Source organism: Camelus bactrianus, chromosome 17 (assembly GCF_048773025.1).
Source record: "Camelus bactrianus isolate YW-2024 breed Bactrian camel chromosome 17, ASM4877302v1, whole genome shotgun sequence".
Taxonomy (NCBI): Eukaryota; Metazoa; Chordata; class Mammalia; order Artiodactyla; family Camelidae; genus Camelus; species Camelus bactrianus.
Genome location: NC_133555.1, coordinates 15936009 through 15959815, shown reverse-complemented (window position 1 = coordinate 15959815; position 23807 = coordinate 15936009). Strand labels below are relative to the sequence as shown.

At 39.5% G+C, this 23807-nt stretch overlaps 1 protein-coding gene across 1 annotated transcript in view; it reads right to left on the bottom strand.

Annotated features, from left to right (window-relative positions):
- The window catches only part of RYBP (RING1 and YY1 binding protein), a 71488-nt gene that overhangs the window by 4364 nt on the left and 43317 nt on the right, over positions 1 to 23807 (bottom strand). Inside the window, exons 3-4 of the mRNA XM_074344461.1 lie at positions 379 to 555; positions 186 to 284 (exon numbers count right to left, since the gene is read on the bottom strand). Coding sequence (XP_074200562.1) covers positions 186 to 284; positions 379 to 555 — 276 coding nt within the window. The remainder of the gene's footprint in view (positions 1 to 185; positions 285 to 378; positions 556 to 23807) is intronic.

The window sequence follows — 23807 nt, the reverse complement described above, 5'->3', positions numbered from 1 at the left end:
GCGATATAAAAGCAGCTCGTGTACATGTGCATGTATTTTGCAAGTTAACAGTCCCACACCCTTCTCTTCACCCCACCCCTTCTCAGCCTATAAACCCACAGGCACAAAACCAGCCCAGGCTCCTGCCTGCCTATGACCAGGTGAATCAGGGCAGCAGCGTGGCACTTCATTCTAGTTTCAAATACCTTGAGGTGTGATTCGTTTCACTGGTCTTTGTTGTAGCATTTGCAGACTGTATACTGTTTGCTTCACTAGGAGGATCTTTCAGAATATCAGACTTTGGTCTGAAAGGGGAGATACAAAAAGAGGTATTTCAATGACATTTCTGATTCACCTGCAAAATAATATAGTACTGTGCTGAGTTACCCAGGGTCTTACTTTGTTTTCTTGTTGGTGTTCTTCTTGGTAACACTAGGACTAATCTCCTTGTCTTTCTCCGGCTTCTCTTTGTCTTGCTTCTCCACCTTCTCCTTCTTCTCCTTCTTCGGGGGCGGGGGGGTGGCGTACTGCTGTGCCACTTGCTGTGCCACCAGCTGGGAGTTGATCCGGGGTTTTCTGAAACATTCAAGGAAAAAAAGCGTCATCATTTGCTTTACTAATTCCTTCAGTTTTTAACATTTTGGCCTCATAATTTCTTAAGTATTTTATTACTAGTATCTGGCAACTCAAAAGTAAATTATATGTATGATCCAGCGATCTCACGCCTGGGCACATATCTAGAAAGACGAAAAGTCTAATTTGAAAAGATACATGCTCTTCAATGTTCACAGCAGCACTATATACAACAGCCAAGGCATGGAAACAATCATTGACAGATGACTGGATAAATAAGTTGTGGTATGTTTATACAATGGACTACTACTTAGCCATAAAAAGGAATGAACTATTGTCACTTGCAGCAACATGGACTGACCTAGAGAACAGCACACTAAGTGAAGTTAGAGAAAGACAAATACTGTCACTTATATGTGGAATCTAAAACAAACAAACCCAGTACAGATTAATCTATTTATAAAACGAGAGACTCACAGATACAGAAGACAAATTTATGGTTACCAAAGGGGAAAGGGAAGGTGGTGGTAAATTAGGAACATGGGATTAACAGATAACACACTCTATATATAAATAGGTAAGCAACAAGGATTTACTATATGACATAGAGAAAAATAGTCAGTATCTTGTAATAATCTATAAAGGAAAGTAATCTGAAAAAAATATAACTGAATCACTTTGCTATACACCTGAGACTAACACAGTATTATAAATCAACTATATTTCAAAAAAAGGCTAAATTATATGGTGTTATTTCTATATTATTTCTAGGTAGTATGGTTAAGTCCATAAACCTTTTGTTTAATATCAACTCTCTGTACATCTACCGCTGATGATGTATACACCTGTACTCACACACACACAACCCTGTGCAGTCAAGAATTTCAGCCAATAAAACATTTAACAGTGGTTAGAGCAACACTTATTTTCAGCTGTCAAGATTATACTGACTGACAGCTTTCAAATACTTCTGCTGCAGAGGGTTAATCTCATTTTATTAAATAGACACTGGTAATCCCTTGAAAAGAGAATGAAATTAAAAGTGTGACATTCACTCCTCAATCTAATTATTCTGACTTGATCTGCTCCCCTGCAGTTCTGTGACTGGCATGCACAACATATATAGAGCAATAAATAGAAGGTAACTGGTTCATAGTAGCTCCCAAGGGGGTGAAGATTGAAAGTCACTATAAAAAAAACTTAGACAAGTGATACATTCATTGTGCCATCAACCATTCTGTCCGCACCAATCTCCAACTGACACTGGCTCTTAACACTACTGTTTACGAATAGTAAGTGGTGCCAACAGCCTCTCTCAATGCATTACCATTCAGACCCAAATGAAAAAGGGAGAAAGGAAAGCCTATGCCCATCCCTATACACTATTAATTTTCAAAGACGTTCCCATCTAGGTTGACATTTACAATATAAGCTCTCGAAGCACAACGTAGTAAATAAATATCCAAGTGGGTCACTAATGAGGTGAAGTAACTGCCCGCCGTTACGTAAGGATCCCCTTCAGATCCTACAGCCCCCCCTCACTCCCCTCAGTGGAGCACTGGCCAGAGAAAAATAACCAGACGGACTAGGTCTGGCTCATCAATGAGAGCGCCAGTGGCAGAGGAACAGAAATGGAAAAAACCAAAACAAAAACCAACCTATGAAAAACCAAACCAAACCAAGTTTCTTTTTCAAAGAATTCTGCAATTTTTGTGCAAGAAAACCAACAAAGAGAGTTGCTAGTTACATGACACACTGAGCCTAAGTTAAGCACGTACTGGAGCACCTCTTAGGAGGGGGTGTGATGTGGCTGAAAAGAGGATACAGGACAAGGCGGGGACAGACGCCTATGACGTCATCAAGGCGAGCCCGCGCGTGCAAGCCACTGGGCCTGTTCTGAGGGTTCCAGTGCCGGTTCCGTGCGAGTGTGGCTTTGACAGAAAACCTACCAACAAAGGAGCAAACCAAGGGCCAAGTTTCCTGTCGGCCGGCAGCAAACACAGGCCTTGGTCATGGGTGGCACAGCATGAAACCCAGTCACAGGTACCAACACCTCAGCCTGGACCGCAAGCGGCCTCGCTTGCCATTGAGCAACGGATTCAAGCAGATGTGAAGTGCCCCTAGTGAAACGGGGGAGGGTACTCTAAGTCCCGGTGACAGACAGGCAGACAGACAGACACACACACACACACACACGCCCTCCTGTGAAAGGTAACCTTGAATTCACACAGGTTCTAACAAAGGCGGCAGCAGCCATTCTAACACGTTCTACTCCTTCTAAGAGGAAGTAAAGGTGCCACACTGTCGGAACTGCCCTGGCCGCCCTTGTCATCCGTCCCCTCCTTATTTCCAGGTCAACGCTCTCTGATCTCCTGTGAAAGGAGGGCCACACGCACCCTACTCCCGCCCGGCCCCCGCCCTGCTGGGCTCCCCAGGCAAGACCGTCCAACCTGCCCCTGAAGCAGCAGAGGCAGAACCGTCTCACAGCCATCACAGGACGGGCACGCTAAGAAGCTAAATTCAGCACACATCCTTGAGAGCAGGCATTGTTGTCTTCACTTTTCAAACTGAGATGATTGAAAGCAGAAAGATTAAGAAACCTGTCTAAGGTTCACAGTAAGGGGCTAAGCTGGGATTTTTAACCCAGATCTATTGGAACTTTTTACAGACACCTTTTACGTAACCTCAAATCAGTTTCCCCACCGTGTGTGTGTGTGTGTGTGTGTGTGTGTGCGCGCGTGTGCGTGTGCGATGTGTGCAGTGGGTAGGGAGGGTGATGTGACTCAGGCACGGGATACTAGGGATGAAAGACCCAGGTCAACTCAGGCTACAGTCCCTTAGACACCTGGCAGAGAATCCCACCATGCACACGAGCACCCCCCCCCCCCCGCAAGAAAAGGCCTACTTGGCTGTCCTTAAGAGAAGAGACAAGGGCAGGAGGAGAGGAGCTGGCAGGAATGTTTTCCAACGCCTATGCAACATTTCCTGAAAGGAATGAACCCTTATCATGGTATTTAACACTGCTGATCAGTGAGAAATAGTTACTTCCCACAGATTTACATTACTTAATGAAGTCCTAAGTGTCACAACACACTGTGAACTGCTCCTTTAATGGGCAGAACTGGCAACATACTGCAGGAAGTCAATCCTTCCACAGAGTTGAGAGTCTGGGCTCTACAAAATTATAAAATTTCTCAAATAATATATCTTAAGTAGGTAATTAAGAGCCTTCACAATACAGTGGAAGTATTAGATCAAAGCACACGGCTTATAGGTTTTGGTGCCTAAGCCTCAAATTGACGCCAATCAACCACCACCAACAAAAACAAACAAAAAGCCCCACTGGACCAGAAATGCTACAGTATACAACAGGGCGCCTGGATTCCTTTGTGAGTATGTTTGGCAACCAACAAATTTTTTTTTTCTGTTTTCTTCTTCAAAACTGTATTTTTTAATTAAAAAAACTTAAAATTATTTTATAAGCTTATTGTTGCCATTTCAATAGAGTTTAAAAATGAAAATCTGCTGTCAAACTTCAAAATCAGACATCAGGAAATCTTGTCTATCTATTTGCATTTAAACAGCTAATATTTCAGAGAAGAGCTGATTCTATAACATGAAGCAAATCTTTATCTACGGACATTGTTAATTTCTGACAAGGAAAAATTTCAGAGTTCAAGCATGCATGAACATAAATGAAAGCAAGAAACAAGCTATCTTCCTGGACTGCTCTGACACATGCACAAGGGGCACTGTGGGGACACGGGCAAACCCTGTCCTATTCCACTGTGTGCTCAGCACAATGTGGGCTCTGAGATCATTTCTCACGTGCTGCTTTACATCTTAGCTCCCACAATGAGCAATGAGACAAAAGCATCTTCCTGTTGTTCAGGCAACAAAGAACAATAATAAATCATTTCTTTTCCTTGATTATGTCCAGCTTTTCTTGAACTATCATTTGTGCATTTTGCCCACTTGCAGAATTCCACTTTTAGTTAGAATACTCGGAAGACTGCAATCAGACAATCAACTCACCCATTAAAAAAAAAAAAAAAGAGTACTTTGCAACTTACAAAATGTCTTCACCAAGTCAACTTGAGTTCTTTGGACACTGCCTTTCCATTTCCATTCCCCCCAATCAATTCCTTGCCTTGGCAATCTGTTAACTGAAGAATTAGCAACTTCAAGGATTTAACCACTCTGAGAATGCTTTTCCACTTAGCTTACTCTATTAGGAGCCCAGGATTCTTTATGAAAGATCACATCAATTAGAAGACTTCTCCACAGGACCTATTTTCCTGTCTCTATGCTCAAAAGTTCATCCTGCACACATGCACTGGGTTGGCCTTACCCCCATCTAACAATGACGGAATTTCTGTACTACTGATGCCCTCGAAACACCCTCCCCGAGCTGGGAATGTAGCAAAGTACTCTGCACAGCTAATATTCGATAACATCTGCCGACTGAAGTACTTTGAAGATGAAATAGGAATAATTGATCCAACCTCAGAGAACTGCACAGGCCAAATGTGTACAAATGCTTTATAAACTGCACTTTTTTTTCTTTGCAAAAGTACCTTGTTAAAACCATAATGATGTGAGTAAATCTGATCTTCATCTGCACTGGTCTGCATACAATAATGTATTGAGTTGAAACAATTAAACTGCAAATACATTTGTAGAATATATTTCATTTTTAAATCAGGTAATGCCTGTAGTTCCCTCTAAGGCAGTGTCACCAGCATCAGAGTTTGTCCATCCCAACATTGTCAACCACACCTTGATGGCTTCCAGCTTTGGTGATGGGTACAAAAAAAAAGGCCCTACAAGAACAACCTGTCTTCTGTTCATTTTACCTCCCCACTCCTGATTCACTATGTATTTTTTAAATACCAAAAATAAAGCAGAGGAGAAATGCTGTGAGAACACAGAAGTCAGGATTCTAGCTCCAACACCAATGACCATGAGATCTTTAAAGGTGATGTAAGACTTTTTTTTAATCTAGAAATGCACAGATAGAACAGGTATGAAGTAACTAAGCTCCCTCTAGAGCTCTTTCCCTTCCCCCTAAACTTATATTTTAATTTATTGCCTCACTTTATCCTCAGCAATTCTAAAGGGTATGTTAGACAGCCACTAATATTCCCAGTTTGAAAAAAGAGGATTTACAACTAGACCCTAGAGAATCAGACTCTCTAGACTATTAGTCTGGTATGCTAGGTTGAGAGCTTTGCAATAAGTGATTTTAATCTCATAAAATTATCTGCACCTTTTCCTATTTGATGCAGTTATTACTAAGAATCACCAATGGGATTCAATCCAGCCCAATGAAGAATGACAGATGAGGAAATAAATATGGCAGATAATCTGGTTCAGTAAATTCCCAGGGAGTTTCTAGGTGTCTTCTTTGCCACTATTTTAAAGGACTGGTTATCTTAACAGACCGCTGGACAAATATTTATGCGTTCAGTTACGAGAAGACAAAACCACACAACAGCTCCAATCAAGTTCTTCCCTGAAGCAGGAAACTTAAGCCCCTGTTGTACCAGCTGTTAGTCCCAGTGACTAGGGTGCCCTTTCAGCTTGCTGGCTTAGGCCCCTGTCGGCGTAACTCAGGCCTAGCTGGCTCCGCTTTGGAAAGATCGAGACTCATAGCCCTCCCCAGAGCTGCTCCTGCCGCGATGTCAGGTCATGCTGCACTAGCTTAATACAGAGTCTCCATGGCCTTGTGACCGGCACTGAAGCCTATTACCATTATAACGTGGGCACTTTAAAAAGTGCTCTGTCACTTAACTTTGCTGAGATCATACACTACATGGCATTATTTAATTCCCTCTGCTCCCCAAATAGTTTCCCTTCTTGCTGTTCTTTTCTCTCCTAAACAGTTCTTTCCTTTCTCATGTAAACACCTGTCTTCATGAAATTCCTCAAGCCTTTGGCTCATCTTCTAGAATGAGCCACTGGGTGGCCCGAAGGGGTCTCAGTTCTTATTCCAGATCACTTCTACCCATCAGTATACATCCTCGACTGGCATCCTTGAATGGTAGAAGAACTATTCCGCTCTGTATCAGAAAACTGGTTTCTTACTCAAATCTGACTCCACTATCGAAAAAAAAAAAAAAAAAAAAAAAGCCACCCCCTTTAAAGTAGCTTTCCCTCTGTCATCTTCCCAGGTGAAAGGAAGAGCTGGACTCTGGAGTACGGACAGCCTCTGGACTTTATCCAGACTGTGCTACTGAGCCTGGGTAAGGGCCACTTGGCTCTTGTCACCATACACTTACACAGAACATGTAGGTAGAGTAGTTCCCTTTAAAGTGACATACATTCCAGAGCACTACTTCTTCCAGCAGTAGCTGTGTCTATCACCCTTCCTCAGATACTGGAGGGCAAATGAAAAGATTTACAAGTGAAAGAAGCTGGTAAGCCTTGCCCTAAGGAAACGGTTCTAGAGACAGAACTCCCTGGAACAAGTTAGTGTCCAGAAGTTAAATCACACTGCCTGGTAGCAACAGCCATACTAAGGAGCCTCACTGATAAAGCTGCCAGCTTTTCTGCTTTATTTTGCGGAGAACTGTGGTTTTGCAGATATTCCTTTTAAAAGGAGATGCCTTTAGGGGAGGCTACCAGATTTCATTTTACGATATACGTGGTACTACACAAACTCTTACCAGACACAAGTTGGTTAGGACAAGTGGCTCCAATAGAACTAACATAAGCCTCCTTAACTTAATAAACAGCAGAATCTGAAATGTTCTACTGTAGATTTAAAATTGTCTTCCTGAGTACTCAAATGTCTCTTATGCTCTGAAAACACACTTATCTAACAAATATTTGAGCACCGTAACCGTCTGTATTCTAACTTCTCTGCAACTCAGGAACATATACTCAGAAAGTAAAAGGGGCTACAAGTGGTTTTGACTCTGGAAAATAAAACCTCTATCTTATAACTAACCTCTGTGCAGCAATGTACAGATATCTGAGCCCAGTTCTCGGAGTATGGCCCAGAGACCCCCGGGGGTATACAAAGACACTTTCAGGAGGGTCTACAAGGCCCAAACTAGTTCCCTAACAATCATCTCCATAATAATTCTAAGACATTACTCGCCTTTTCACTTTCCAAAGACTAAACGACACATGACACCACTGCTCTGACAACTAGTGAATTGCAAGTCTGTATGTTATTGTGTTCAAAACATTGCTCAGTTTTAATTGCTAATACAGAAAGCATCTATAGACATAACCAACGTGAGCAAAAGCTACTGGGGGCCATAATAATTTTAAAGAGTGCAAAGGATCCTCTGACCAGTAAGTTTGAGAACTGCTACCCTAAGACCACACCAAATATTTTACTGTGCAAGTCTGCTGCTTCATCACAGGCCAGGAAAGTAGAGGCTTTCTTTAGAAGACAACTTCTAAAATACCTCAAGCTTAAATTCTCTCTCAGCAAAACTTAAAAAAAAAAAAAAAAAAAAACAAACCATGAAAAGCAGCATCACCTCCAAATGAAGGTCAAGAAAATGTTTTGAAGATAAAGAAAAATTCTAAACTTAGTAAACATAAGAACAACTTTCAAGAAGTGGGCTTGAAGTATTCCAACCATTGACTGTAAACCTGGCTTTGTTTCATTTCCTCTCCCTTGTGGTGCCTAAAATATCAGAATTTTGTTGTGGTCATTCAAGTATTTTAAGTAAATGTCCCATAATAAGTACGCCCTGTAGATCTCTCACAGCATTTCCCCAAAAGCAAGCCCACTGACAAAATGTGCTGGTTGGCATCATAAAAAGAAAAATGTTTTCTCAGCTGTTTTCAAAACGGACCTGTTTTGAAGATGGCTAACTGCATTTCTTTTTGATACCCGCTACTCCTTATTTTCAATATACTCTACAGTAAAACACTTTGATGTTAAGACTGAAAAGAGACTTCTGCTGACTGAGGAGCTGGTGTGAGCAGTGCTTCAGGGCCGCCGTTACACCTGAGGCAGCACAAGCGTCACGGCAGCTTCTGGGGCTGTGACCACAGAAGTGGTGGACACACAGCTCGCTTAGGAGGAAGCCCCTGCAGGCACCAAATCCCTCCTCTCCGGGCCAGCATCCCGCTTCCCAAAACGCCCTTGGGTAAAGGAGCAGAGAAAGTCGTAACATTCCTTGTGCCATCTCCTCTTCCAGTTCCACCTTTCATTCTCACTTATGTTTCCAAATTCATTAAACAGACTTTTCCTGGTGCCTACTCTACGCCAAGGCAGGGTACTACGCACTCTGCATGTGTCTGGATATACGCTTATTTTCCAAAGAACTGATAAAATACAAGGCATTAGATTGCAATGGCCCAGATCTCTGTTAAGGGTCCCTTGTGTTTTCTGGGCTGCTTCTTGTCACACAAGCTGGACCACAGGACTCAGCAGGTGAGATGCCTTAGCCCTCTCCTAAGTCAGTGACCTTGGAGGGATTACATGCTCTCTTCAAACTTCAGTTTCCTTACTGATAAAAGGCATTAGAACAGGGTTAGTAAGTGATCTCACTGGTCCTTTATCTCAGATACTTGTATTCAATATTTAATAAAGACAACTAAATAGAGTATCTGTTCTTAAGGTCCAGGCAAGTTTGCATGAGGTACATTTTACTAAGTATACTGTTGGCTTAGTGACTTTGAAATGATCTCTTCCAATCCCCCCCCCCCAATTACCTTATAAATCATGCCAATAATTTTAAGAGGGATCTCAAAATACAAATCTCTAAGCAAACCATATTTTCAGATGCAAATAAACTTGATGATGAATCAAGTCATTCTCTCTCCAAGAAACACTATACTGGAGCAATCCAATCTGCTCTGCAAATTACTTTATAGCTATCAGAGATCCCATTTAAAATTCATTTAACCATTTTGAAATTATAGTTCATGGCTCAAAAATGGGCACTTACAAAGCACACAGAATTAGTAATTCTTCAAAGGGGAAAAAAAAAGCTATTTAGATAATTCAAAGAAATCCAAAGTCTAACAAATCACTTCCCTCTTCAGGTCTTGGTTTCCTCACCTGTAAAATTAACAGGTTGGACTAAATTAAGGTAATCTTAAGGATTCCCTTGAATCTAATCCTTAAAACAAAAACATACATACTAGAAAATAACAGTTCTAAAAAACAGGCTAGTTCATGGTCATATTATCATGTTATAATGAGTTTTGTAAATCACTGGTAATCAAAACTTTCCGAAAGCCTATCATCGCTTCCTAAGGATGTCTACTGCAGGGCTTCTCAACCAAGCACTGCTACTATCTTAGATGTGCTAACTCCTAGCTGTGGGGCCGTGCTTATGCACTGAGGGGTGTTTAGCAGCATCCTTGGCCTCTGCCCATCAGATGCCAGCAGCACCTCCCTCCCTAAGTTCTGACAGACACTGTCAAAAATTCTCTGGGTGGCAAAATCACTCCCAGGTGAGAACCACTGTTCTATACAAAAACATAAAATAGGAGAATAGAAATACGGACAAACATGGGAAGGCAGCCTAGCAAAAAACAGCATTTCTCCCATCAAAACTTTATCAAAAGATATCTGCCAAAAACACGTGTAATATTTTCTCCAGTCTAATAAGAGGGTAGGATTTAGAAAGAAGAGTTCTAAGAGCTCTGAATATACTGATACTGTGTGGGGTTTTTTTGGGGGGGAGGCGGTGGTAATTAGGTTTATTTATTTTATTTATTTTATTTATTTTTAGAGGAGGCATTGGGGATTGAACCCAGAACCTCCTGCATGTTAAGCATGCGCTCTACCACTTGAGCTACACCCTCCACCAACCTTTTTTAAAATTAAGTTGTGGGATCAAGCCTCTCAAACATTTTGCAAGAGTTTTATTAAATAAAATTCTGTACTATATACAGCAGCACATAGATTTACCAATCATAAGATGTATCAGTTGCACTGATTAAACGTAAGTCTTTGGTAACTCTACAGAGCTACGCACCACACATTTGGTCGGAAACATATCCTTGCTCAGGTCTTAAATAATAATATAAAAAAATCATTATTTTAGTATGTAGCACCTATTCTAGGGGGAAAAAACAAAGGTAAAAATGTAAAGCAACTTCTGTGTGTAAGAGACGAGTCTGATCTATCACCAGATGCTTCAGGGAAGACTACTGGATGGTCTCTATACAATTACAACTCTGACAACTAACGTCATCTTATACTTCAGGCATTTCAGGCTAATTGTGGTCTTTAGTTCCAGAAGGAAAGGTAATTTTTAGGGTATTTTATTACTGCAAATGGTTAAAAAAATTAGATGTGAATGAAGGTGAAGACTCTGAAAGACTCTATCAGCTAGAGACACTAGCACTGAGCTTGAGAATCCCTTTCACTCAATAGACATGATTTTGCTGTGTTGGGACAGAAAAACAGTGTGGCACAGGTGAAAAGAGGGATCCATACAGCAATGTAAACAGTACAGTAAGTCTTTGAATTAAACGATGGTCATAATGGCTACACATGGATGAAACACTTCTCAGAACACTACGAAATAATTAGAATTTTTTTTGACAGGAATAGAAACTTGAATAAATACCAGGATATTTTGTGATAAGCCGTCAATACAGTCATCCCTTGGTACCCAAGGGGGACTGGTTCCAGGACCTCCAGGGATACCAAAATCTGCAATGCTCAGGTCCCGTGTACAAAAGGGCATAATATTTGTTTATAACCTATGCACATCTTTCTGTATGCTTTACAATCCTCTCTAGATCACTTAACCTATTACAATTTAAATGCTATTTAAATAGTTGCCAACACATGGAAAATTCAAGTTTCGCTCTTTGAAACTTCCTGTGATTCTTTTCCTTTCTTCAAAACAGTTGCAATCCAACCCTGAATAAATTCTCAGACACGGAACCCTAGGCTACAGGGGACTGATGCTAGTCACATATTATATCCCTGGCGGGTGCCAGGATACATCTCATCTCAGTGCCTAAGAAATTAGACATACAAGTACCAAAATCCACTTTAGCCAAAGAAAATATCTGTTGAAAAATTCTGACTATCAATTCTTTGTAGATTGTATCTACTCTATTCAGGAGGATCAGAGAAAGTGGTGTTTAGGACATTACCTTAACAAACATTTCTATATAAAATAGTAATTCTTTCTTTAAAAAAGGTAATTCTGTGCAGCCCTTCCCCGTGAGTACCTTTGCTTTTCCTGTCTAAGCAAAATTCTCAAAAGAACTTTCCTAAGCAAATAAGTTTGATGAAATGAAGGCAAGTGCAGTACCATAGCGGGTGCCATCTGATGTTTTCAGGGGCAAACTGACTGCTGCCATGTTCAGAACAGCTTCCTGGAAACACTTGGGTGTATCCTCTCCTCTTCTTCATTCTCCACGTGCCACAGGATCTCAGAACGTGGGCTACCCACGTCAGCTACCTCACCTCCACTTCTCCATCTCCATCATCATCCTCCGCTCTAGTTCAGGGCTCACACCTCTCCCTCCACAATGTCCTACCTGCTCATTTTCAGTCTTCCCTCTAGTTATCTTACGTGAGGCTACTGGGACCAAAGGTCCAAACAAGTAAGTTGCAATGCCTTTCTCTGCTTAAAACCTCTGCCACTGGCTGTGGCTCACAGAAGTCCATCTTCACTTCCGAGCGTGATAGGTGGGGCTCCTCACGAGTTAGTGCCAACACTGCCCACTAGCTCACCACCCCTCCACACTCACCACCCCAGGGTGCTCCTGAGTTCTGGCTCAAGCCACCTTCTCTTTCTCAGACAGCACCTTTTATCACTGGCTGTATTTGCCTACCTGCTGATTCCTTTAGCTTCTGAAATGTCCTTCCTCATACTTCATCTGCAAAGCTCACAACTACTTTAAAGCGGCTTATATGCCATTGCTTTTCCAATTTCTCCCAGCAAATAACAGTCTACGGCCAGATGTTCAGGGTTCCCAGACCACCCTGACACACCCCCACCACTTACATGTTCTACATCATCACCCTACTTACCTGTCTCTTCCCACCAGATTATGTACATCTCTGAGGCAGTCCCGGCCTTTCACATTTTATGCTACACTCTCCAAACTGCTTCAAAATAATTACATGTTTCCCAACAGTAGCTCAGTTGATGCTGGTTGCAAGAATGTGTGTTCTCTGTACAGTGTGGTGCAGACACCATATGCTGTATCAGCAAGTCACGTAACACTATTCAAATTCTGTACTTAAGTCTCTCTGGGCCTCAGAACTGAAGGACCCTGTAGAACTCATCTTTGATACTGCCATGCCGGAGCAAAAAGTCTAGGACATAGTAGGTTCTCAATGAATAAAATTTATCTGCCCCGGAGACCGAACAGCTCCCAGTTTAGAAGTGAAGAAAATTAATAGGTGAGGAAATGCTTCCTATGGAGCGACACTGTGTTGAGTGCCCTACATATATCATCTCGTAATTCTCACAACTTCGTGGTATTTAAAAAAAATTTTTTTTTTATAACTTTGTGATGTTTTTGAAGGGACCAAAAAGCCCGAAGGTCCAACAGCAAAAAGGCTAGAGGAGTTTATCCCAACTTTACGCTCTCTGCACTAACCCACCCGGCCCACCCAACGAACCTTAAGAAGAACTGAAGCCAGGGAAAGTGAGGAAAACAAAGAATAGTATACCAATTAAAAAAGAGAAAGAGCAAGCTTCCAGTATTGAAAGGTGCAGCAAATGATGACTGAGAACAAGTCTGAATCTGCCAGGCAAGGATGTGCCCATCCAGACGAAGGGTTTCTCTTCCATTCCTTCGCTAGGTCACATACATGCCCCTCAACTCTTCACCTTTCTTCTTACCTCAAATCCAGCTACTTCACATATTCCACCTACACTCCACACGGATACAAAAAAACCACATCCCACCTACAACCATACAGGTATGAAAAATGCAGGCTGTGCTGTGACATTCTGCACTGCAATGCCTCTATTTTCAAATACCTAGCACAAAATTCTTAGGAAATCAAGTCTAAGTCCTTTAGGAATGCTCTCGGTCTTCTGTTTCTCTATCAAAGTGAAAAAAGATCTTCAGGTAGTAACTGACTTCTCAAAGCGCTGCACAATTATTAAGTCTACTTATTTAACCTTGGAGAAACCACATTATCACTAGAGTAAGTACTGTAGAATCACCTGGGATTCTCACACTACCAGCAAGCCCTCCAATTACAAAGATTTATCTTAACGTTTAGCTTTTTAAAAAGGGACACTTAGATAAACTGGGATGACGGTACAGTGCATACATGCACGTATCTGCATCATTCGGATACAAGCATCATACAAGTTGGTATTCCACTCCAAAGCATCTGACTTTGGCATCAAAATGAAGCCAATTTGCATGGCCTATAATAAGCTTCCGACAAGGTAAGGATTCTGTATGTTACAAAAATGACTTCGAAAGGGCTTTTCTTCCTTCTTAAATTAAAACGCTGCAAGTGCACTTTCTTCAAAGATTTGCTGAAAATTTGATTCACTAGCTTGCAAAGGTAAAACGGAGATTTTTTTTTTTTTGAGGTCTGAAAAGAAATTTAAACTAATTTTAGAGTTGCAAAAACAGGACTGAGTTCCCATATATCCCTACCCAGCTCCTTCTATGTTAACATTTCATATAAATATAATTATCAAAACCAGAAAACTAACACGGGCACAATACTGTTAACTAAACTGGCCACTTTTCTCACTACTTCCCCCACGAACGTCCTTTTCTCCTTCAGCCTCCCTTCTGGGCGTCCACACGTTTAGCCTCCTTCTACCTACGATAGCTCCTCAGTCTCTTTGTCTTTGACAACCCTGACACTTTTGAAGAGTAATGCTCAGTTATTTTGTAGAAATGTCTCTCAACTGGGGCTCTCTTATGATCAGAATGAAGTTATATATTTTGACATCATGGCAAAGATGTGTGTCCTCCTGAGTGCATTACAGCAAGGGGTTCCCAATGTGTCCATGTCTCACGCCCAGAGATGTTAACCATGACCACTTGGGTAAGGCAGTATCTGTCAGGTTTCTCCACCTTAAAGTTATTATCTATTAAATAAAAGACTTCAGAAGGGTTATCTTGAGACTATATATACAAATATGCTGCTTCTCCTCAAACTTTCACACACCAACTTTAGCAATCAAACACAGACCTTGCAAATATTGCTACTGTTCTGTTTTGGCCTAATGGTGATTTTCTAGTTCTCTTTTTCCTTCCACATTTATTAACTGGAATTCTTCCTTAAGTGAAAGCTGTCTCTTCAAACTCATTTATTTATTCATTCAGTTATTTTTATCAGTATGAATTCATTGATATTTACCTTATCCTACAAGTTAAAATCCAATACTATCATTTGTTCTGTTGCTGAAATAATACACTAGGAGCTCTTCCTTCAGAATGAGTTCTTCTCACAGCCTCCGCCCTCATCCTTTTTCCCTTAAAAAAATCTAGAAGTTTTTAGGATCAAAGTTCCTTGGATTATTTTATATTTCTAAGCACTGTACTCAAAGAAAACCTTTACAGTCCAGCTAAAGGAAAAAACACTTGTCAGTCACTCAAAGTGATAAATCATTTTATATCCTATGCCATTTAGTGCTGTATTTCAGACAGCATAACCCATAACAAGAGTTGGGTGGTATCTAAGGAAGTGAGAGCTCTGGATATTCTGAGTACATTTCCTCAGAATGTACTCACTAGTCTATTAACAGACTACTTCTGTGTTCTAAAGACATACTTGATCATCAAACATTTTGTGGCCAGAGGTAAAAGTTCCAGGTGGAATGACAGAAGAGTCTAGTTAGACAAAAGTGTCCTCTAAAATCTAAAATATATTCTTCTGGCATTCTGCGGAGGGAAAGGGAAAAGATTTCAGACTCTGGAAGAAACTGAAGCTATTTTACGCAGGAATAAGGGTATGCGCCAAGGCTGAGTGCGTGTGCCAAAGAGTAAACAGCCTGTGGTGAAGGAAAACAACGTTACTGTTCCTCCCAACTTGATCGAGCTCTTCCCACAGATCTAAAATAACTGAAAAACAGTGGCACCTCCAAAGTTACTCCCTGCTTAAGGGGCATAATCCCCACCATCCAACCACCTGAAAAAAAGGTGAGTTGGGGGGCCCAGAAAGACTAACAGGTTCGCTGACTTGGACAATCTTTGCCTGGGATAAATTTTTTTCTTTTTAACTGTAGTTGACTTTCAATGTAGCGTTAGTTTCAGGTGTACAGCACAGTGATTTAGTTATACCTATACACATATATTCTTTCCCAGATTTTTTTTCATTATAGGTCATTACAAGATATTGAATATAGCTCCCTGTGCTATAGTAGGTCCTTACTATTTATCTATTTTATATATAGGAGACGTTAACCCCAAATTCCTAATTTATCCATCCCCCAACTCTGCCTTTCCCTTTTGGTAACCATAGTTTGTTTTCTATTTGGGGGAAATCTATTTCTGGTTTGTAAATAAGTTCATTCATATCATTTTTTTAAGATTCTACACATAAGTAATAGTGCACTTAAAAATTTGTTAAGAGAGTAGACCTCATGTTAAGTGGTTTTTCCACAACAGAATAAAAACCACAGCAGACAAAAAATAAAGATATATAGTTCAGCTACATCTCCCTATAATTTGTGTCACTGTAGATACAAGTATCATCTACATTTGTCATAAACATCAGAATGCAGTGTTAATCTTTACTTTAAACATGTCTTTTAAAGAAATTAACAGAATTAAAGAGAACTTATAAAAAAGATTCCACATAAGTGATATAAGATATCTGTCTTTCTCTGACTTCAGTTAGTATAATCTCTACGTCCATCCATGTTGCTGCAAATAGCATCATTTAATTCTTTTTTTACAGCTGAGTAATATTCCATTATACACACAGACACAGACATACACACACTTCTTTATCCAATCATCTGTCCATGGCCACTTAGGTTGCTTCCATGTTTTAGCTACTGTAAATAGTGCTGCTATGAACAATGGGGTGCATGTACCTTTTCAACCGCAAGTTTTCTCCTGATATATGCCCAGGAGTAGTACTGATGGATCATATGGTAACTTTATTTTTAGTTTTTCAAGGAACCTCCATACTGTTCTCCATAGAGGCTGCACCAATTTACATTCCCACCAGTGCAGGAGAGGGTTCCTTTTTCTCTACACCCTCTTCAGCATTTATTATTTGTAGACTTTTTAATGCTGGCCATTCTGACTGATGTTGTTTTTTATTTGCACTTCTCTAATAATTAGCAATACTGAGTATTGTTTCATGTGCCTCCTGGCCATCTGGATGTCTTCTTTATAGAAATGTCTATTTAGGTCTTCTGCCCAATTTTTGATTGGGTTGTTTGTTTTTATATTAAGCTGTATGAGTGTTTGTATATTTTGGGAACTAATCTCTTGTTAGTCACATCATTTGTAAATATTTTCTCCCATTCCACAGGTTGTCTTTTCATTTTGTTTATGATTTCCTTTGCTGTGTGAAAGCTTTTAAGTGGTCCCATTGGTCTACTTTTGCTTATTCCCATTACTCTAGAAGATGGATCCGGAAAAAAAAAATATTGCTGTGACTTACGTCAAAGAGTTTTCCTCTAGGAGTTAGTATCTGGTCTTACATTTAGGTCTTTTTTCCACCGTACAGTCTTGCCTCCTTTGTTGTAGATTGACCATAAGCGCATGGGTTTAATTCTGGGCTTTGTATCCTATTCCATTGATCTGTGTGTCTGTTTTTGTGCCAGTACCATACTGTTTTGATTGCTGTAGCTTTGTAGTACAGTCTGAAGTCAGGCAGTGTGATTCCTCCAGCTCCATTCTTCTTTCTCTAGATTATTTTGGCTATTTGGGGTCTTCTGTGTTGCCATACAAATTTTTATATTATTTATTCTAGTTCTATGGAAAATGTCATTGGTATCTTGATAGGGGTTGCACTGAATCTGTAGATTGCCTTGAGTAGTACGGTCATTTTAACAATTAATTCTTTCAATCCAAGAACACGGTATATCTTTCCATCTGTTCGGCCATCTTCAATTTCTTCCATCCATGTCTTACAGTTTTGGGGGTATAGGTTTCCTGCCTCCTTAGGTAGGTTGACTCCTAGGTATTTTATTCATTTTAATCAGATGGTAAGCAGAACTGTTTCCTTAGTTTCTTTTTCTGTTATTTCATTGTTAATGTATAGAAATGCCAACAGATTTTTGTATATTAAATTTTGTATCCAGCAAGTTAACCAAATTCGCTGATGAGCTGTAGTAATTTCCTGGATTTTATATGTATAGTATTATGCCAGCTGCAATCTGTGACAGTTTTACTTCTTTTCCAATTTGGATTACTTCTTTCTTTTTCTTCTCTAATTTCTGTGGCTAGGATTTTCAAAACCATGTGGAATAAAAGTGGTTAGAGTGGGCATCCTTGTCTTGTCCCTGATCTTAGAGTAAATGCTTTCACCATTGAGTATGATGTTAGCTGTGGATTTGACATAAATAGTTTTTATTATGTTGAGGTATGTTCCCTCTATACCCACTTTCTGGAGAGTTTTTACCATAAATGGATGCTGAATTTTATCAAAAGTCTTTCTGCATCTATTGAGATGATCATATGATTTTTATTCTTCAATTTGTTAATGTGATGTATCGTACTGACTGATTTGTAGAAATTGAAAAATCCTTGCATCCCTGGAATAAATCCCACTTGATCATAGCGTATGACCCTTTCAGTGTATTGCTAGGAGTTCGCTGGCTAGCATTTTGTTGAGGATTTTTGCATCTATGTTCATCAGTGATAATGACCTGCAATTTTCTTTTTTCTGTGATATCTATGTCTGGTTTTGGTATCAGAGTGACGGTAACCTCACAGAATGAGTTCCGAAGCATTCCTTCCTCTGCAATTTTTTGGAATAGTTTCAGAACGATAAGTGTTAACTCTTCTCAAAGTATTTGGTAGAGTTCACCTGTAAAGCCGTTTGGCCCTGGACTTTTGTTTGTTGGGAGTTTTTAATCACTGATTCAATTTCAGTACTGGTAGTTAGTCTGTTCATATTTTTTATTTCTTCCTGGTTCAGTCCTAGGAAATTGTATCTTTCTAAGAGTTTGTCCATTTCTTCCAGGTTGCCCATTTCATTGGCACAGAGTTGCTTGTTGCTTGTAGGAGCCTCTCATGAGCCTTTTTATTTCTGTGATGTCAGCTGTTAACTTCATTTCTGATTTTACTGATTTGGACCCTCTCCCTTTTTTTCTTGACGAGTCTGGCTAAAGGTTTATTAATTTTGTTTATCTTTTCAAGAACCAACTTTTAGTTGCACTGACCTTTTCCACTGCTTTTTTAGTTTCTACTTCATTTATTTCTGTTCTGATATTTATGATTTCTTTCCTTATACTAACTTTGGGTTTTGTTTGTTCTTCTTTCTCTACTTGATTTGGGTGTTAAGGTTAAGTTGTGAGATTTTTCTTGTTTCCTGAGGTAAGCATGTATTGCTACAAACTTTCCTCTTAGAACTGTTTTTGCTCTGTCCCACAGGTTTTGGATCCTCATGCTTTTGGTTTTGATTTGTCTCTAGGTATTTTTTGATTTCTGCTTTGATTTCTTCAGTGATCCACTGGTTGTTCAGTCGGGATAAATTTTAAGGAGGCACATTTTACATACAACAAAATGCACATGGTTTTAAGAGTATGGTTTGTTTTGACAAATGTATCCAGCACTGTAATTACCACTGCCAATCAAGGTCCCTTTCCAGACAATCCCCACTCCCAACTCCAGGGGACTACAGATTTGTTGTCTGTCACTGTGGATTAAATGAGTCTTTCCTTGAGTTTCACATAAATGGAATTAGATGGCACATATACTTCGTTTTGTGTATGGCTACTTTCACTGAGCATAGTATTTTCTGAGATTCATTCGTGTTGCTGTGTGTTTTGTTTACCCATGTTCTTGCTGATGGACACTTGAGCTGTTTCTAATTTTCAGTTCTCATGAATAAAAGCTGCTATAAACATTCACGTACTTATTCAAGTCTTTGTGTGGACACGCTTTCATTTCTCTTGCCTAAAAAAGCCTATGGCAAGTATATACTTAACTTTTTATGAACTGCCGAACTTTTCCAAAAGTGACTGTACTGTTTCACGTTTCCTCTAGCTAAGTATGGGCATTCCAACTGCTCCACATCCTCAACGGCACTAGCTACTGTCACTCTTTTTGGTTTTAGTCATTCTAGTGAGTGTACAGTAGCATCTCAATGTGGCTTTAACTTGCAACTCCCCAATGATTAATGACATTAAGCCAACTTTCTGCACTGTATACAAGTGCAGTTGACAGCTTACCAGAAACAATAAGCTTTCATAGTGTCTGTGAAGATCAATGAACTTGCCAATATGGTAACTATCAATGTTGGGTGACAGGCAGGGGGGACTGTTGTTTCTACTTTTGTGTTCAAACTGTACCTACTGAAAAGAAATTAAAAATAAACCAGAAGCCTGCTAGGTTACCCACCCACAGAGTATCTTAATGTCTTATAGAGGTACAAGGACACAGAAAGGGAAGAATGAAAGATAACTACTTGTCTAATTAGGCACAGAGCAATGAAATAAAAGTATTTTGACTCTGAGCTAAACAGACTTCCAAGAATCTAGTAGACTAATTCTTTAAAATTACCCAATTGACCCAGATGAATAAGACTGGATGTACTACATAAAAGTTTGTTTTAAAAAAAAATCAATGCATTAGATGTAGACATAGTAGACTGGTGACAAGGCTAGGAAGGTTAGCTGGAGGGACATTTATCACTTTGGATGATAGAATGAAAATCTGTAGGGGTTTGGAATAAATGGACTTGAGACCAAACAATAATATTTTACAGGCTAGCAATATTTATGGACGTAATCTGCTTGCTGTATCTCTTAATCTGAACCTAACTGGTCTAGTGAAAAAGTCATAGGTGTTAAGAAAATGGAATTTGACCCCCGGTTCTTTTATTAATTTACAGAATGACATATAAGCCACAGGCTTCAGCTTCAGTTTTCCCAACTGTTAAAGGAGAGAAATTACCTGTCCTACATTTTTCTCAATCCAGCTGAGATAAAATGTTGGAATCAGCAAAACAAATGCTTGGGGGAAAAAGTATAGAAGAGCTATTTTGGTTTTCACATTCACACACATGCTTCCGTATGCATAACCATAAGCAAATTCAACTTTTAAAAGCTTTGGAAGACTACTTTCCCCAAGTTTCATACCAATATCTGCCTTAGATGGTTGATGCTATATAAATACTCATTCAATAAGAAAAATAAGACAAGACTTAATTGGCCACATTACATTTACTGAGCACCAGTGGTGATTTATGAGTGAATTCACCAGTTTTTTTTTTTTTAAGGTTTTAAAAAACTGTATTCTGTATTCCTCGTCTTATTAAACACTTCATGGAAAATAATTTAACCTTCTTCTGGTTACTTTAGGCAGCCACCACAGTGAAATTCCCTGAAGAGGTGTGCAGAGCTGCTGCAGCCGTATACAGCTTACAGTTTTCATGGTATGTAAGATGACAGTGTCCTATAGTTATGCCATCTCTCTTATCCCAGCAGCTGTCCACTGCGCCTGCTGTTAAGATAAGAGCCATCCCACACCCATGTCCAGCCCTCATTCTGAGAAACTGGAATGCACTTAAAATAATATATTAGAATTAAGAACACAATTGTTTCAGAAGCAGATTATAGTGCATTCAATTTTTGACCACTAATTCAGGATCTTGTCCAAGTGTCTTTTAAAGAAACTTGTTCTTTTACATGAGTTACTACTGCATTAAAGCCAGCAATAATAAAAAAACAAATTTAAAACATCCTTCCCTACGTAACTGTTCTTAATAAGTAAGCCACAGCCATGTTATCTCAATATGAATGCACAGCCCAAACATAAAATCTAGTAAGGAAAACACGTCTAGAAGACACAAACTCATCAATAGCCATATTCATTCTGTAAGTATGAAATATTATCCCTTGGGAACAACATGTACAAAAAATCAAGACCAAAACCCTTCTCTTCAAACAGCAGCTAGGAAATATATTTTTGATTGGTAGGGATACAGGGAGGGAGCCATCAAAATTAACCATTAAAATAATCACAGAAGAGATATTTCCTACCCAACAAATGACTCATTTTCTCCGAAAGAACTAGCAAATTCAATTCGGAATTTTTAGAAAAGCACAAACTGAATAATACTCATTAATTACTAATTTAACTTGTTTGTTGTACATTTTAACAGAATTAGCTTCATTCAACATTCTCAAGAACTGAAGAATATGATGAACAGCTTGCTGACCAGGTTTTGGCAAAACTAAACAAACTATCCCATAAAGTTAAGAAAATACTAACATGTTTAAAATAGAGGAAATGAGAAAGAGAGCAAGAAGTTCAATTGTAGGGGGAGGTACAGCACACAGCCAATCCCACACTCAGGTTTTGGAGCTGTGATCATTCCATTATCCACAGTTCAAGATCCACAGGCTGCAATGACTAGACTGGACGTGGGGGCTGACAGACAAACTCTACCACGGGCACCTAAGCTTCTGAGAAACCCATGGTCAACATGATCTTGCCTGAAGCCCCAATTCTGCTGCATCTCTGAGAGAGGAAATCAACAGTGCTTAGAAAAATAGATGCCTGTTTATCTCACTTTTGTTCCTTATCAGGGAGGAGGGGCTCAAGTCTACACATTTTTAAGGGCCTACTAAATGCAAAACTGGCCCCTTACTAGATGTTGCAAAATAAAGGTGAAAAGACAGGGACCATAATGAGATAGTGGGATAAATACTCCAAAAGTATAAAGGTTATCAAAATTTCATGCAAAGGGGAAAATATATCCAGCTGCTGTGATGAAAAATATGTTTAAGGAAGAGGTTTTAAGTGGACTGTAAGGAATAAACAGGATTTTCAAGCTTTTGAAGACCCAGCTTGGACTGCAGTCATAATGTGACTTTCCAGAAACAGAGTAGTTACTAAGCAATGTTGGGTTATGTGTAAAATAGGCTTCTTAAAAAAATAAATTTGAGAAATATATGTCATATATCCCCTTTAAGGTCCACAACAGACACTAAACAGTAAAAACCGAAAAGCTCTACAATCAATCTGCAGAGCATTGTTTTACCCAATTACTCCACATTTATTTGATCACAGAACCTTCTCTGGTTTTATTTTCCCTGTTTATTATATTCATTGAATTCCTAACTTTCATAGGATTTTCTTTTTGTGTTCCATCTGTCTCATCATCAAACTATTAAAATATGAGGACTGGTGTTTTTGGAGAAGAGCTGGGTAAGAGTGGTATTCTATTATCCCAAAAGAAGCTGTGGTTAATTTTTCCCTTTTTTTCTTTTAAATAATAAAATTAATTTCAGAAAGTGCTAGGAGTGGGTATAGCTCAGTGGTAGAGTGTGTGCTTAGCATGCATGAGGTCCTGAGCTCAACCCCCAGTACCTCCGTTAAGAAAAAATCTAATTATCTCTAGGAAGGAAGGAAGGAAAGAAGGGAGGGAGGGAGGAAGGGAAGGGAGGGGAGGGGGAAGAGAAGAGAAGAGAAGAGAAGAGAAGAGAAGAGAAGAGAAGAGAAGAGAAGAGAAGAGAAGCTATGTGTCTGTGATAAAAGTTTCAGTTAGTAACCAAGAGGGTAACGGGTTTACACATTTTACACGTTACAGTTCCCAGGTAATCTTACTGTCTTGAAGATAATAACTGCCACCCAGAAAAGTAGATAAAGAAATGAGAATACCTGCAGAGGCTGCTGCAGCACGCTGGATACTCTCTCCTTCACTTAGTTTGAAAGTAAATGTGTTTTTTCATAATGAAAAAATTCCTTTGTTTTACAGATGAGTAAACAAGCTTAGAGAGAACTAGTAATTTTCTCAAGAATCTGGGTTTAATATGGCTCTTCAAATAGTAACAACCAGGTAAGTGCCTAACCAAGACTCCTAAAAAATTTTCCCAGCTTTTAACAGAAGGTCAGTGCGTAACTGAAACTCTTTTGCATCATCTACTTCAAGCCCCAACGGGGATGTGGTTTTTTTAATCTTACCAGATGTCAAAGGGAAATTTTTACACTTCTACTTCTTAACACCAACTGAGACGTCAACAATTTCAGTATGTCACCATTTCAGCAAGGCTGAAGTATGGCAATGTGACATATCAGAAGAGGTGCAAAACCATGCGTGATCTGACTTACTCCTTTGGATCACTCAACACTTGTCTAGAGTCGTTACCACTGCAATAAAAAGACATAATGCTTAAAAATAAAACTGAATTAAT